At 49.3% G+C, this 14,472-nt stretch overlaps 2 protein-coding genes across 5 annotated transcripts; both read right to left on the bottom strand.

The window, feature by feature from the left end:
* Positions 1-1,738: 1,738 nt before the first annotated feature.
* LOC117724491 (HLA class II histocompatibility antigen, DO alpha chain) lies at positions 1,739-4,530 on the bottom strand. Of its 4 annotated transcripts, none has more exons than XM_034524346.2 (5): positions 4,381-4,530; positions 2,845-3,093; positions 2,378-2,659; positions 2,150-2,285; positions 1,739-1,984 (listed from the first exon to the last, which is right to left on the bottom strand). In XM_034524346.2, the coding sequence occupies exons 1-5, from the start codon at positions 4,460-4,462 to the stop codon at positions 1,981-1,983; spliced, it is 753 nt and encodes a 250-aa protein (XP_034380237.1). In that variant the 5' UTR covers positions 4,463-4,530; the 3' UTR covers positions 1,739-1,980. The 4 variants fall into 4 exon arrangements, with proteins under 4 accessions (XP_034380237.1, XP_076772732.1, XP_076772733.1 ...); XM_076916617.1 differs by having other exon boundaries at positions 2,845-4,282; positions 4,381-4,525; XM_076916618.1 differs by having other exon boundaries at positions 2,845-3,196; positions 4,381-4,452.
* A 3,011-nt stretch (positions 4,531-7,541) lies between these two features.
* LOC117724498 (RLA class II histocompatibility antigen, DP alpha-1 chain) lies at positions 7,542-14,190 on the bottom strand. The gene is made up of 5 exons (XM_034524355.2): positions 14,012-14,190; positions 10,100-10,345; positions 9,513-9,794; positions 9,270-9,420; positions 7,542-8,109 (listed from the first exon to the last, which is right to left on the bottom strand). Exons 1-5 carry the CDS (start codon positions 14,136-14,138, stop codon positions 8,106-8,108), a joined length of 810 nt encoding a protein of 269 aa, XP_034380246.2. The 5' UTR covers positions 14,139-14,190; the 3' UTR covers positions 7,542-8,105.
* Positions 14,191-14,472: the final 282 nt, after the last annotated feature.

Raw genomic sequence — 14,472 nt, 5'->3', positions numbered from 1 at the left:
GATAGGCCAAACACACCCTGGGTTCTGTGTACCCTGTGCCTTTATGGTAATAACGTCTCCTTCGGTGTACAGGGAAGACCTTGCCATTACTGGCAAACAAAGCCTTTGACTTAAGACACCTTTTCCTAGACCCAACGTTTTTTGGTTGGCTTCTACCAGTTTTACTCTCGCCTGGGAAGTCCGTGAAATCCTTCCCAGCCTGTTCTTTCCCAGGACCAAACTTTTTCAGTTTTTTTTTTAATCTCCCCCCCCCCCCCTTTCCTTCTTCCTCTTGCTCCAGCTCCGCTCACTCTAGGCCCCTGCTCGCTGAGGGAATCAGATCCCATTACAGATGGTTGTGAGCCACCATGTGGTTGCTGGGAATTGAACTCATGACCTCCAGAAGAACAGTCAGTGCTCTTAACCGTTGAACCATCTCACCAGCCCCAAACTTTCAGTTCAAACCACCATTCTGGTTCTATTTATCTTAATTAACTTTGATGCTCTGAAAAGACAACAAACCCAGTTTCTTCAGGAAGCAGTTTTGGTCCAGCTCAGCTGTCAGGGTTCCCTCTGCCAGTGGCCTCTGGCAGCACTTATATCAGGGATCTCAGTTACCAGGCCTCCCCTAGCCTTGAGATAGTGACATCAGAATCAACTGGGACGTGTTAAGAAGTACAGCATGGGGCGGAGAGATGGCTCAGCAGTTAAGAGCACTGACTGGTCTTCCAGAGGTCCTGAGTTCAATTCCCAACACCCACATGGCAGCTCGCAACTGTCTATAACTCCAAGATCTGACACTCTCACACAGACATGCAGGCAAAACACCAGTGCACATAAAATAAAAATAAATTAACTAAAAAACAATGTGCAGACTTTCTGTTTTCCCATCCCTGAAATCCTACTCTAGAAGATCCCAAGAGAGACTCCTAAGGTATTCCGGCTTGGAGGCCTCAAATCTAGGCCACTCATTTGGTGATTGACATGAACTAGCTTGTAAGTTCACTGATCTCTTTGTGTGCTTCAAATTTTGCTCATGGTTAAAATCTTCTGGCCCACGTGGTTACAGAGAGCTGGTGAGTCCCTTGAACATCCTGTCTTTTTTTTTTTTCTTACTATTTTAATTTGATATGCACGAGTATTTTAGCTGCATGCACATCTGTGCACTAGGATCCCCAGTTTCTGGGAGTTACAGATGGGTGTGAACCACCATGCAGGTGCTGGGAATCAAACCCAGGTCCTCTGCAAGAGCACCCAGGGCTCTAACCACTGAGCCATCTCTCCAGCCCTGGACCGCCTATCTTCGTGTATCTTGCAGATCCACTGTGCTGTCCTCCTGCCTAATATGATTGATACCACTGAAGGAAGTAGCCATTCGGAGTCTTGGGCAGCCGTCTGTCATTCACAGGATGCCAGGGAATGTCCAAAAGGGAGGTGGTGTTCACGAAGGAGCAGAATCCCTGTGACCCCTCCTCTTCCAGTGCCCTACAAAAGTCCTTGGTTGGGGGAGTTGCAATAATTGGATAGTCTGTACCCATTTCCTTAAAGTCTGAATTCAGGAGACGAATTTTGTGAAGCCCTTGTGAAATGGCTCACTGACAAAGTAGTACCACTGTATGGGCTCAACAAGGCCCAGATGAGCTTGCATAAAAACATTTACTAATGTGGCCCTGCTGGGTCGCCACCACCCAGAACGCCTCTTGATGCTCCAGTGTCCCTCACCTGTAAGTACTGACCCCGTGAAAAGGACACACGCAAGCACTCTTAAGAGAATTTAGTGCGGCTGCCAGAGGCGTGGATGGTACCGGAGCTGTGAGTGCACTGGGGTACCAGAGCAGAAGACTGCGCCCACAAAATTTTACTGGGATTTGGTGACCAGAAAATAAAGGAACAAAGATTGATGCCACTCGAAGTCAACACTGTAATAGGCTGCTGCTGAGCCTGCAGAAGCTTCCAGAAGTCTGCCAGGAATCATCTCTCAAGGGTTTCTCAGAAGAGACCTTACCTAAAGTCGCGAAATCCAGATGACCATTCACTTTCGTTCGCCCACTTCTCCAAACTCCTGCCTTTCTATCTCCTCCCCTTCCTCTATTTCCTTCCCCTCCGCTCCTCTCCCATCTGCTCTCCACGACTTCCTCCCTTTGTCCACAGACTCCCCGGGCTTCTGCACCTGCGGATACTGAGCATGCGCGTGCCTGTGATTATGAGCACGGTGCCCAGGAGACATCCCATAAAGCCGAGAACCAAGCCCAGGCCACAGATCAGGGTCTCTACGGTGTCCGGTGGTGGGGAAAGCACCTGGGGCTCTGGGAGAGAAAGTAAGGGTTAGAGGAGATAGGAAAGGATCTGGAGTAGTGGAGACACGGACGTGAACAGGCTGGGACAAGGTGCTCCCTACCCCAGTGCTGGAGGAGCGGTGTGTCCAGGCCCCAGTGCTCCACCTTGCAGTCATACACATCCTCCGCCGAGGGCACGAAGGTCAGGTAGTGGAACTTCTGGAACCTGTGGTTAGGCTGGGAATAGAAGCTGGTCTGGGCCACTCCCTTAGTGACGGGTTGGCTGTTGCGAAGCCAGGTGATATTGATCACAGGCGGGAAGATGTCATCCACGATGCAGATGAGGACATTGGGCTTTCCCAGCTCCACACGAGACTTGGGGAGTACGGTCACCCTGGGAGGCACTAGGAGGAATGAGAAGCTGAATCCCAAAGTCCCCTCCCGTACAGCCGGGCCTTCCTAGAGCCGAGATTAAGGGATACTTCCTCCCGTGTGGCTTCCTGGGGCAGGAGGGGAGGGGAGAAGGGTTGGAGATCCTGTCCAGCACCTTCTCTGCCTAGTTAGGTGGGGTGGAGGGAGGGCCAGGTACCACTGTCGGCTCTAGTTCGGTTGGAGCGTTCCACCAAGATGTCCAGATGGGCTCTGATCATGGAGATGCTCATCAGCCCACTCTGAAAGTCTGAGCGCGCGAAGCCTCCAAACTCAGGCAGACGCCACACGACCTCCTCGTTCTTCAGATCCACGGAGAAAATTTGTTCCCCGTCAAATTCGTGGGTGAACTGTCCAGAAGCATCGTAAGACTGGTAGAAGGCTGGTCCGTAGGAGCCCATGTGGTCGGCTGTATTGGGTGAGGGGTGAGGGAAGGATGGGAGCGGAGAGAAGCATCTCTCAGCTTCTGAGTCTCAGCCTGGTCTCATCCTGGGCTGTGTGGGAAGACAGTCCTGTAATGCCATAGTTGCAGAGACAGGAAAGGGGGAGGAGTGAGGGGGCGTGGCCGCTGCGCGCATGGGTGGAGCTGGCTAAGCAGGTGGGGAAAAGGAGAGACTGCCCACCCGAGACGGTGTTGGGTTTTCAGGCCGCCTTCATCTGCTGTAGCTATAGCAGCAGCCATCCTGTCAGGTCTTGTGTGTAAAGATGGTACATTTGGGGTGAGGGGAAAGTGGTTACGGGGAAGCACTGAAGGGAGCTTTTGGGAAAGAGAGCTAGGATAGAAGTGGGTGAGGGACAGTGACAGACAGGAGCATGAATTAATAATGTCTATGATCCGGAGACCAGGGTGAGGGAAAGGGCCGCTTCCACAAGCTGGGCATGATGGCAAACCCCTACAACCCCGGCACTCACAGGGTGGAGTCAGGAGGATCCGAAGTTTAAGACCAGTGTGAGCTACCTAATTCAATGAAACTCATGTCTCATAAACACAATGGAAGATCCCAAAATATTGTAAGGTACACTGGACATAAAGTCAGGAGTTCGAGCCTGGCAGCAGCAGCGCATACCTTTAATCCCAGCACTTGAGAGGCAGAGGCAGATCTCTGAGTTTGAGGCCAGCCTGGTCTACAGAGTGAGTTCCAGGACAGCCAGGGCTACACAGAGAAACCTTGTCTCGAAAAGCCAATTAAAAAAAAAAAAATCAGGATTCAAAGTTTACGTTCCAACTTCCATCTGGGAGTGTTGATTAATAGGTCTCACCCATGGCAGAGTGCTGTTCCCTGGGTATCCAGGGCTACATTTCCGCTGGCTCTTTCAGAGCTCTACACTTCTGTTGTGAGCCCAGCATGATGCCAAACCGGGGAAAACCAGAGGAGGTCACATGTAAACACAGCGTGGACGCTGCAACAAAGCTGGACAAGAACTACATGCTGCAGCCAGGAAGTGGTGCAGGAGCCAGGGTGCTCTGCAGTGAGGCGGGTGAGAGTGGGGAGCGCCGAAAAGAGGAAGGGGTCAGGGGGGACTCGATGTAAAGGAAGCCCAGAGGAGACCTGGTCTCAGTCCAGTGGTTAGGTCCACAAAGGAGGTGACGGATTTGTCTGCAGGTGGAGAGAGTTGCCATATACAGAGAGACACACAGAGAGGCACTTTCACCTGTGCTGTCTCCTCCCACCCCCCAGGTGTCCCCAGCACTTACCCTTGATGGCCCATACTCCCTGGGGACTCAGGACGCTCATTGTGATTAGGAGTACAGGGACCAGCTCCACAAAGAGCACCATTGTCGGTTTGGGGAGCAATGGAGCAAGATGGAGGTAAAAGAGGTTAGGGGAAGACCCTTGAGGCAAGCAGCCAATCAGAGCAGTTCTCTGAGATAATGGGTTTGTTGCTGGGTAAGGAAGTAAAGAGTCTGGGTGAGAAGGTGAAGGGTGGAGGCCATGAGTCGCCGGGTCACTTCGCCCTTCAAGAAGGGTTTTCAGGAAGAAGCAGAGAAGCCACAGAGCACCAAACGGCTGTGCTGAGCAAAGCCTCCATCTGGTCCGTGATAGAACCTGATTTTTCCTGTGGGTCCCTCTGGAAAAATTTGGGGTAAAATATAAACTAAAACACACTAAGAAACTTTAAAGGGAAATCACTGGATAAAATTACCCGCAGGGTAAAAATCTTATATTTATAAATCGTTTTCAAAAACATTTTATTTCATCCTGTAAGAAAGAATGTAAGGGCTGAAGATGCTCACCCTGAAGGAACACTACAGACAGTTCCCATCACTGATGTGAGCTGCGCAGAGGGCATTGGTGGTCTTCATTTATCCCTTCTGGTCCTCAAACACCCTCCTTCATGCTGGCCAGAGATTGACCAGGGTCCCCATGCACCTAGCGTTTGCCTCTTGGTGGGCTCTGCCAATGGCTGACACTGAAAGGACTCGGTCAATACAGTAAAATAGAGAGATGCAGGCATGGTGGCCATGCGGTTAATCCCAGCACTCTGGAGACTGAGGCAGGTGAATCTCTGTGAGTTCGAAGCCAGCCTGGTCTACAGAGCAAGTTCCAGACCAGCCAGGGCTACATAGAGAAACTTTGTCTCAAAAAGAGAAACAAAATAAAAATGGAGAATGGTCTCTCCGGATAAAGAGAACTTCCATCAACTTTCTGGCAGCCATCTTCCAAAGAGGCTGAAGCAAAAGATCTTCAAGCTTGACTACATCTGAGAAATCTGGGTCTTTGGCTCTGGAGAGTTGCTTTGGCTCAGTGGAGTTTGTAACAAATTCACGTTTCTGGTGATGCAGAGGTATTGTGGGTCAAGTGTGCGTCACACAAGCGTAAGGAAGTGAGTTTGGATTCCCAGCATACCAAAAAGAGCCAGCCATGGTGGCACAGGTCTGTAAACCCTCAGCCCTGGGAGGGCAGAGACAGGCAGTTCCATGGAACTGGCTGGCCAGCCAGTCTAGACAAATAGGTGAGCTCCAGGTTCAGGGACACAGTCATCTCAGAAGATATGATGGAGGTAGCCTGGGAAACACTCAACAGGTAAAATCCCACACTGCTCTGCCAGAGGACCAGAGTTTGGGATCCAGCACCCAGAAGAGGCCGCTCACAATACCTTGTAACTGCAGCCCCAGGGGACACACAGAGTATTCTCTGCAGATGTCTGCATGAATGAGGGAACCTCCTCACAGCCTTGGTCCAGCCCTGGTCCAGCCCTGGACCAAGTCTCTCTTCCAGTGAGGCTGCAGCTGGAGTCCCAGGTCAGCAGGACAAGAGGTGGGTTCGTCTTAGAGAAATCATGGCAACCTCGGTGGCTTCTCTGTTTAGTAATGGCTGAGTGGAGCTGAGTGATTTTGAGAAGGGATCACCCATCATGAGAGACTGCCCAAATGCAGCTGGCAATGCGTTTTTATTTCTAAATATTTGAAGATTTTTGAGACAGGAGTCATAGCTCACACCTACAATCTCAGCACTGAAGAGTTCGAGGAAGATCGCACAAATATAAGACTAGATTCTGTCTCAAAAAAAAAAAAAAATCAAGATGGACTGGAGAGACGGCCCAGGGGTTAAAGCACCGACTGCTCTTCCAGAGGACCCAGGTTTGATTCCCAGCACCCACATGGTGTTCTACAACTGTAACCCCAGTTCCCTGAGATCCAGTGGTGCACAGGCACACACACTGGCAAAACACCATGCACTATAAATAAATCAATAAATCTTAAAAAAAAAATAAAACAAGATGAAACAACAGTAAAACCTGTGGGCCTCCTGGCTGCTGCCCCTCAGAGTGAACTGCATGCTCAATAAATCTGTTTTCTGCCCAAAAGATGGAAATTTTGTTCTGCTTTGGGCTTTTGTTATTTGTTTGTTTTTATTTTTTACACTTATCTATTTTGAGACAGGGTTTCTCTGTGTAGCCCTGGCTGTCCTGGAACTCACTCTGTAGACCAGGCTGGCCTTGAACTCAGAGAGACCTACCTGCCTCTGCCTCCCGAGTGCTGGGACAAAAGGTGTATGCCACCACCACCCTCTTCCTCTTCTTCTTCCTCTTCTTCCTCCTCTTCTTTTTAAAGATTTATTTCATGTGCATTGATGTTTTGCCTGCATACATGTCTGTGTGAGGGCATCAGATCTCCTAGAACTGGAGTTGCAGACAGTTGTGAGCTGCCACGTGGGTGCTGGGAACTGAACCAGGTTTGGTGGAAGAGCAGCCAGTGCTCCTCTTCAGCCACTGAGTGCTCCTCCTAACACCATGATATGTTTTACTGTCAGTCACCTTTGACCCCTGCCACTTAGGTGGGTGGACTACGGACTTTGGAATTGTTAGTTCAGGTGAACCAGGCTTTTCCCGTTCTCATGCGAGCTCAGTATCATTACAGGGCCAGACATAAGTTCACGGATGGAGTCACAGTGTGGGACTCAGCACATTTTTGAATGTGAAATGAAATCACATTTCCAACCTGAAGGGAGTGAAGACTGCTGAGTCTTTCTGCCACCCGTAGACCGAAGCAACTCTCAGTAGATTTCAGAGTTCTGTCCACAGCACTTTGATCTCAGGTGTCATGAATGAGAACATTAGCATTTTCTTGTTTCCATTTCCAGTTGTAAATAATGATGGTCAAATTTGAAAATATCCATGAGAATGCCGGGCAGTGGTGGCACACGCCTTTAATCCCAGCACTCAGGAGACAGAGGTGGTGGATCTCTGGCAGCCTGGTCTACAGAGTGATTTCCAGGACAGCCAGGGCTACACAGAGAAACCCTGTCTTAATAAGTAAGTAAGTAAATAAATAAATAAATAAATAAAACATCTATGAGATGCCATCCTAGTTTTACCTAATATATTAGAAGAAATGAAGGTTCACCAAAAGATGCTTTATTACAATCAAACTAGAGGAAGGGTCCCACTCTCTTCCCTTAGGAACCGCAACCACCGTGGCCCTCAGACTCATCCAAACAAATCTTCATTCAACTAAATTTTACCATTGTTTCCTCTCCAGGGCCAAATCCAGATTCTCAAACCCTCCCCCCAAGTGAGGTCAGAGCCCTCAGGAACTACTTCCATGGTGCCACTTGAAGCCACACCGCCATGAGATATCAGTCATAAACGACCTGGTCCCAGACATCCCGCAAGACTCAGTCTTCCGGCTCAGAAACAGGAAAAATGGTTCTTGGGCATTCTCTGGAAGCAGGCAGCAGTGTTCATGAGGAGCCCAGAGCTGTGGAGCCCAGGGCGGGGTGCCCAGGCTGGTGCCACGCACAGCAACGCCCACTTGATACCATTAATTTGTTGGTAACTGTACTAAGAGCTGAGTGCTTTAAGTCTGTCAAGGAGGCAGAGAGAGCCCTCTGTGAGCTCCAGGACAGCCAGGGCTATGTAGCAACGGTGCACATTCAGGGCATCTTCCCAAAGCCATGTTCTTTTCAGAAAATATCATCACCTGCAGCAAGACGCACAGAGTCACCATCAACCTCGGGTTGATCCATCCTGTTTCCCCCTTCCTTTTATATATGGCTCCCACCCCTACTTTCTCAGCCCGTGAAGCTTCACTGTAGTCTTGCTTGAGCTCTATATGATATATACTCTCCACTGTGGCGACAGTGATTGTAATACAGGCATGCTGTGTATGTTCTAGTGATGGTGCCACAGAACACCCATCACTGTAGTGTGTAGCCTTCAGTATTCGAGGAACTAAACAAGCCTGTGTCGGAGTAATAAATACTATTCACAACAAGTCAACAGACATTTATGGAGAAATTCCTAATATCAAGATATGTGCTAACCTCTACAGATAAAAACAACTAAGAAGAGCCTTCTAACTGGGCTTGGAGGTGCATGGCTTTGATTCCAGGGTTTGAGAAGCAGAAGCAGAGGCAGGTGGATCTCTGTGAGTTCAAGGCCTGCCAGGTAATTTAGAGAATTCCAGAACAGCCTACAGAGCTACATAGTGAAACTGTCAAAAAAAAAAAAAAAAAAAAATACTGACTGATACCTCCCCGGTCCAGAGTGAATAATGGTATCAGTCAGTATAAGAGAGGATCATCATGGAGAGATCACTGTCCAGTGGGAGGAGAATTTAAAAGCACTAGTATTTGAAATATAAATGTTTTGAAAAATTGAAGCCCAGAAGAGAATTTTTATGCAAGCTTTGGCAGCAGTGGGTGCAAGCAGAGATGGGAGGCTGCGCGTCATCTTCCCCCCCCCCCACTCCCTACCCCCCGCACACTGTCCGGGACGCATGCGCAGGACAGACTGGGTCTAAGCATGGTTGAACTTAGTCTCTTCCACAGGAAGCTGTTTCGATCCAGACAGTCTAGCTGTGTGGCCTTGGTGAAGGTGCTTAATGCTCTTGTGCACATAGATGGTATAAGCATCTCTCATGTATCAAAACCACAGTGACTTTAGTACTGTCACGCAGATTATAGGTGAGGGTAGCAAGGGACGGTAAGCGCAGACGCTCAGGGCAGTGCGTGAGCCTTAGGTTCTCAGTGTTGTCTCTACAAAGCTCTGCCTTGCTCACCTCCTTTCTGCACAGCAGGTGGAGACGCCCCCTCTTTCCTCTGACTGCACCCTAACATCCCTACCTCCACAGTTACTCACAGGGGTTCCTGGGCCCGGGGGTTCTGCCTCCTGTGCGGAGCCCTTATGATGAGCACACTGCCAACCATGATGCCCACCAGGCCCACCAGCAGGCCCAGGGCACAGACCGCAGTCTCCATTGTCTCGGACACCTGAACTGGCTCCTGCATTTCTGAGGGAAATGAATAGAAACAGTTAGTATAGCGGGATGCTGGGATACCAGGTCCTGGAAGCAGAGGAGTGTGGAAAGCGGGTGCTGCTTACCCCAGTGACCGAGACTGGGCTGGCCCTGGCCCCAGTGCTCCACCCTGCAGTCATACACATCCTGCGCCGTGGGAATGAAGGTCAGGTAGTGGAATTTGTGAAACCTGAGTTCTGTGCTGGGCAGAAAGATGGTCTCAGAAGTTCCTTCAGTGACCAGCTGCCCATTACGCAGCCATGTGACATTGAGCACTGGGGGGAAGAGCCTGTCGATGTGGCAGATGAGGACGTTGGGCTGGCCCTGCTCTACCGGGTTCTTAGGGAACACGGTCACCTCAGGAGGCTCTAGAAAGAGACAGCTCTGGTCAGTTCTGAGTAAGTCAGGGAGATCCCACCCTGGGTGTTTTCTGTCTCAGGTTCAGAATTCTGTCACCTCTGGGTCCAGAGAGAGAGAGAGCGCGTGCTGGAAGACGCCTTCTACTCAGCTCAACCTCTCTTGGGTGAGAAGAGGAGACACCAGCCCCTGACTGTACAGCAGGGAGCCCAGGGCCACTCCAAGGAGGGTCCTCAGCAGAGGGCATCTGTCTCTCATTCTGAGTGTGGACCAGGGGTCCTCCCATCCCTTCCCACTGGGTGGCAGAAGAACCCACCACTGGGGGCCTGGGTGACGTTGTATCTCTGGATCAAGGCTCTCAGGTTGTTCTTCAGGCTGATGATGTAGGGCAGAGCCTCCTGGGCGTCGAACGCATACACCTTGCTGAACTCTGGCAGGTCCCAGACCGTCTCCTCCCTGTCAAGATCCACGTAGAACAGGTCATCGCCATCAAACGCGTACATGCATTCACCGGATGGATGTTGCGTCTGTACAAATATGTCATAAATCGCTACGTGCTCCACTGTAGATGCAAGATAAAGGAAAATGAGACCAGTGTAAGAACTGTTGTAAAGTGGCGAGACGGGGGAGTGGCTGGATTTATTAATAAAGTCAGAAGAAACCAATAGAAGGGAATGAGACAGTAGGAGAAGCAGTAGACAGGAGGCGGTGTGGGGTGTTGGAGAGAGGGAGGAACAGAGGTTCAGTCAGCAGAACCCCATGACTCTGCAGGAGTCTGGAGGTGACAGGAGCCTCGGTTGAGCATTTGCTGAGCGCCAGGTCTGTTAGCAGGCTACATATTTGACGCTAATGCCACATCAACCCTAGATGCAACTAAGGAAAGGAAGGTCGGTGACTTGCCTCAGGTCACACAGCAATGTGAAGCTAGGAGAGACTTTCTCCTCCCCACAGCTCTCGGTTCTAGGACTGCAGATGTGAAATTAGGTTTAAACCCACGGAGGTGGAGGGGCAGGCATGCTAACATCCTTATTACAGAAAGGTGGGTGGCTCCCTGCGTTGCAGTGATACGGTCACTGTGTCTGTTTTAGCTCATAAACGCACAGGCAACTTGTGCTAGCACTGTGACTCCGTATTTCTTTTAAATCTTGAGCATGTTAAATCTAACAGGATGGATTTTGACAATGGTTTCAAACTTTATTTTTTTTAATTTAAGCTTATTTAAATAAATTTTTAAAAACTATTTTAAAATGTTTGCTTTTGTTTTAAGTGGAATTATAGAAGTTGTTAAGTTTGAAATCCCTGTGTGGTTTGACTTTTTGTTGTTGTTGTTGTTCCTTAGTCTTTACTAGTTGGTAAGAAATGGCAAACACAATACCAAGTATCATTAGAGCATTCTGGACTTGGAATGGAGGACCACGGGAGCACTTGGACGCTCGCCCTCCTCTTCCCTGTGGATCCTGGGCCCCAGCAGGTCGAATGTCTACGCTTGGAACAAATAGCATGGAGAATGTTCTCGAAGAGGATTTTAGGTGCCTTGTGAACTCAGAAAAATCTTCTTCATAAGACATGGTGAAGATAACAAAAAACAAAACAAAAACCAACTCTCTGTGGTCTCTGCTTCAGTTCCTCCCTCTCTGACTCCTGCCCTGATTCCCCTCAGTGGCAGACCATAAGCTAGAGGGTCAAATAACCCTTTCTTTCCCATCTTGCTTTTGACCATGGTGTTTATCACAATGACAGAAACAGGTGGCACCCCAAGGAGCATGTGTAAAGTAAGAATTGAAAAGCCCCAGGGAGCGTGTATAAAGTGTGAACTGAGAAGACCTGAGGCCATAGCTGAAGGGAGGTGATAGCTAAGCCCTCAATTCAAAGGAAAGTGAAGAAGGTGCAGGGTGGGACAAACAGGTTAAAAGAGGATCCTTTTAAAGGTCCAATATAGGAAAAGTGAGTTGAACTCAAGTAGTCTGGACTTGATGGCACAAGCTGGAAATCCCAGCACAGTTGGGAGCCTGAGGCAGGAGGATTGAGATTCATGCCAGCCTGAGCCACAGAGAGAGACCCCTCTCCAAACCAAAAGGCACCCACGGGTGTGGTCTCTTACAGCAGTTCTGGGCATCCCAGGTGAGCACTGTAAGAGAGATGGCTGCACATGGAGATAGGATGTCACACACAGGCATCCTTTTTGGTTTTTCAAGACAGGGTTTCTCTGTGCAGCCCTGGCTGTCCTGGAACTCACTCTGTAAACCAGGCTGGCCTCGAACTCAGAAATCTGCCTGCCTCTGCCTCCCAAGTGCTAGGATTAAAGGCGTGTGCCACCACTGCCGGGCCAAGGATGGCTTTTATTGGGTAGTTCATGTTTGTGTTTTTAAGACAAAGGATATATTTACACACTGAGAGGAGAAGCCGGGAGACCAGGGAGACTGTGCAAGGGGATTGGGGCAGTAGCTCAGTGGGCGAGTGCTTGTCCAGCACCCATGGAGACCTATGCTTGCTCCCAGTGCTTACACACACACACACACACACACACACACACACACATCCAGTGATGAGTCAATTTTCATATTTATACAAATATGTGTTTATTAAGGTATTTACTACAAGGGCAAGGTTTAAAACGATGCAAGTGACCATCAACAGGGTTTTAGGTGTCTCTGTTTCTCTCTAGCCTCGTCTCCTTTACACTTCTATCTACTCCAGGATTCCTGCCTTAAATTCTATGTGGGCTGTGCTGTTAGGGTTTGTTTGTTTTGCTTTGTTTGTCTGTTTATTTTTGAGACAGGGTTTCTCTGCAATAGCTCAGGCTGTCCTACAACTCACTCTGTAGACCAGGCTGGCCTCAAACTCACAGAGATCCACCTTCCTCTGCCTCCTAAGCACTGGGATTAAAGGCCTCCGCCACCACCGCCCAGCTATGTGTTGGTTAGTGTTAACCATCAACTTGACACAACGTAGCACAACCTGGGACAAGAACCTTAATGAGGAATTACCTAGATGCCAGCACTCAGGGAGGCGGAGGCAGGCATGACTTTGAGGCCAGCCTGGTCTGCATCGAGAGTTTCAGGCTAGACAGGGGTAAAGGAAGACCTTCTTTCAGAAAAAGAGAAACAAAGAAATAGCCACCCAAGTAGCAAGGTGTTTCGTGGCAGGGTCGGGGTCCTAAGAGGCCTTTAGTGAAGAAGAACCCTCAGCTGCACTGGACCCTAGGATATTGACGATACGAGGACCATGTGACCCCTGCCGAGGAGAGCCCCAGAGGTAGAGTGGAGCTGCCCTACGGGGAAACCTGTGGGTGCTGTGGATGGCAGAGCTGGAAGCTGGGATACTCAAGGCCTTTGGGGCCTAGAAGATTATGAGTTCGCCCACGCCAGACACAATAGTACAGGAGGATTTGGGTTTATACTGATGGACTTGGTTTTGCTCTGGAGTGACTGTTTTTATACTCCAGCTCTTCCTTTTGGGAATAAGTATGTTTAGTACGTAACTTTATTTTATATTTTATATATATTTTTATATTTTATTGCACTTACCCATTGAGAGAGTTTGCCCTTTTGAAGTATTGGAATTTTTAAAGGCCTTGGACTGAATTTTATATTACATAGACTTTTAGGACAAGGGTGGAAGGCTATGCATTCAAGGGTTGTGCTTTTATGTCAAGCTGACAAGGCATTGGTTATACTGGTCAATCTTACTCATCAACTTGACACAATCTAGGATCACCCAGGACAAGAGTCTTCATGAGGATTGCCTAGGTTAGGTTGGCCTCTGTGAATGTCTATGGGGATTGACTTGATTGTTAACCTATGTGGGATGATCCAGCCCACCGTGGGCAGCACCATTCCCTAAGCATGGAGAGAGAACCTAGGCAGGATAGCAGACACCTCTAATCCCAGCACTCAGGAGGCAAAGACAGGCAGATTCTCTATCAGTCCAAGGCCAGCCTGGTCTACATAGAGAGTTCTAGGCCAGCAGGCACTACACAATAAAATTCTGTCTCAAAAACAAACAAAAACGCGGGGCGGTGGTGGCGCACACCTTTAATCCCAGCACTTGGGAGGCAGAGGCAGGCGGATTTCTGAGTTTGAGGCCAGCCTGGTCTACAGAGTGAGTTCCAGGACAGCCAAGGCTATACAGAGAAACCCTGTCTCGAAAAACCAAAAAAAAAAAAAAAAAAAAAAAAGGAAGCTCGTTGCTGTCTATTCCCACCATGTGACCCGCCCATCCTCCTGACCTTTGATGGCCCCAGATCCTGGGAGACTCAGCAGGAAGGCCAGGAAGAAGGCTCTCAGGGCCTCAGCTCTGGTCTGGAACATTCTCTCTTCAGAGCACAGGTTGGGGATTCTACGACTGATGACCATAATCACGGGACAATGATGAGGAACTGAGGCAGAGTGGGGACACCTGAAACTCCCGAAATCTGGTTCTGTAGCCTGACTGCATAGACCAGGGGAAAACAGCAAGGTTGGGCCAGCCAATCAGAGAAGTCAGACAGCTGATCTGGCTGTTGCTGGGTAAAGATGGCTAAAGAAGAGGAAGCATTTTCAGAAGCTAATGTGGCCAGGAAACTTCTGCCACAGTCGCCATGAGGGGTAGAGACCTAAGAAGACGAGGTGCACACCCTCTAGATAGAAATCGTCACTCAAGTCCCAGACATCACTGCCACTCATCGTCAGATTGTCTCTGATGCTTTAT

Source organism: Arvicanthis niloticus, chromosome 20 (assembly GCF_011762505.2).
Source record: "Arvicanthis niloticus isolate mArvNil1 chromosome 20, mArvNil1.pat.X, whole genome shotgun sequence".
Taxonomy (NCBI): domain Eukaryota; kingdom Metazoa; phylum Chordata; class Mammalia; order Rodentia; family Muridae; genus Arvicanthis; species Arvicanthis niloticus.
This window is presented reverse-complemented; position numbering and strand designations above follow the sequence as displayed.

Coding starts and splice junctions, on each gene's coding strand:
- LOC117724491 (XM_034524346.2), bottom strand. CDS start 4,462: ATGGTGCTCTTTGTGGAGCTGGTCCCTGTACTCCTAATCACAATGAGC. Junction 2,660..2,844: donor CCGAACTAGAGCCGACAGTG/GTACCTGGCCCT, acceptor CATTCCTCCTAG/TGCCTCCCAGGGTGACCGTA. Junction 2,286..2,377: donor ACCGCTCCTCCAGCACTGGG/GTAGGGAGCACC, acceptor TTTCTCTCCCAG/AGCCCCAGGTGCTTTCCCCA.
- LOC117724498 (XM_034524355.2), bottom strand. CDS start 14,138: ATGGTCATCAGTCGTAGAATCCCCAACCTGTGCTCTGAAGAGAGAATG. Junction 10,346..14,011: donor AGGATCTGGGGCCATCAAAG/GTCAGGAGGATG, acceptor TTGCATCTACAG/TGGAGCACGTAGCGATTTAT. Junction 9,421..9,512: donor GCCCAGTCTCGGTCACTGGG/GTAAGCAGCACC, acceptor CATTTCCCTCAG/AAATGCAGGAGCCAGTTCAG.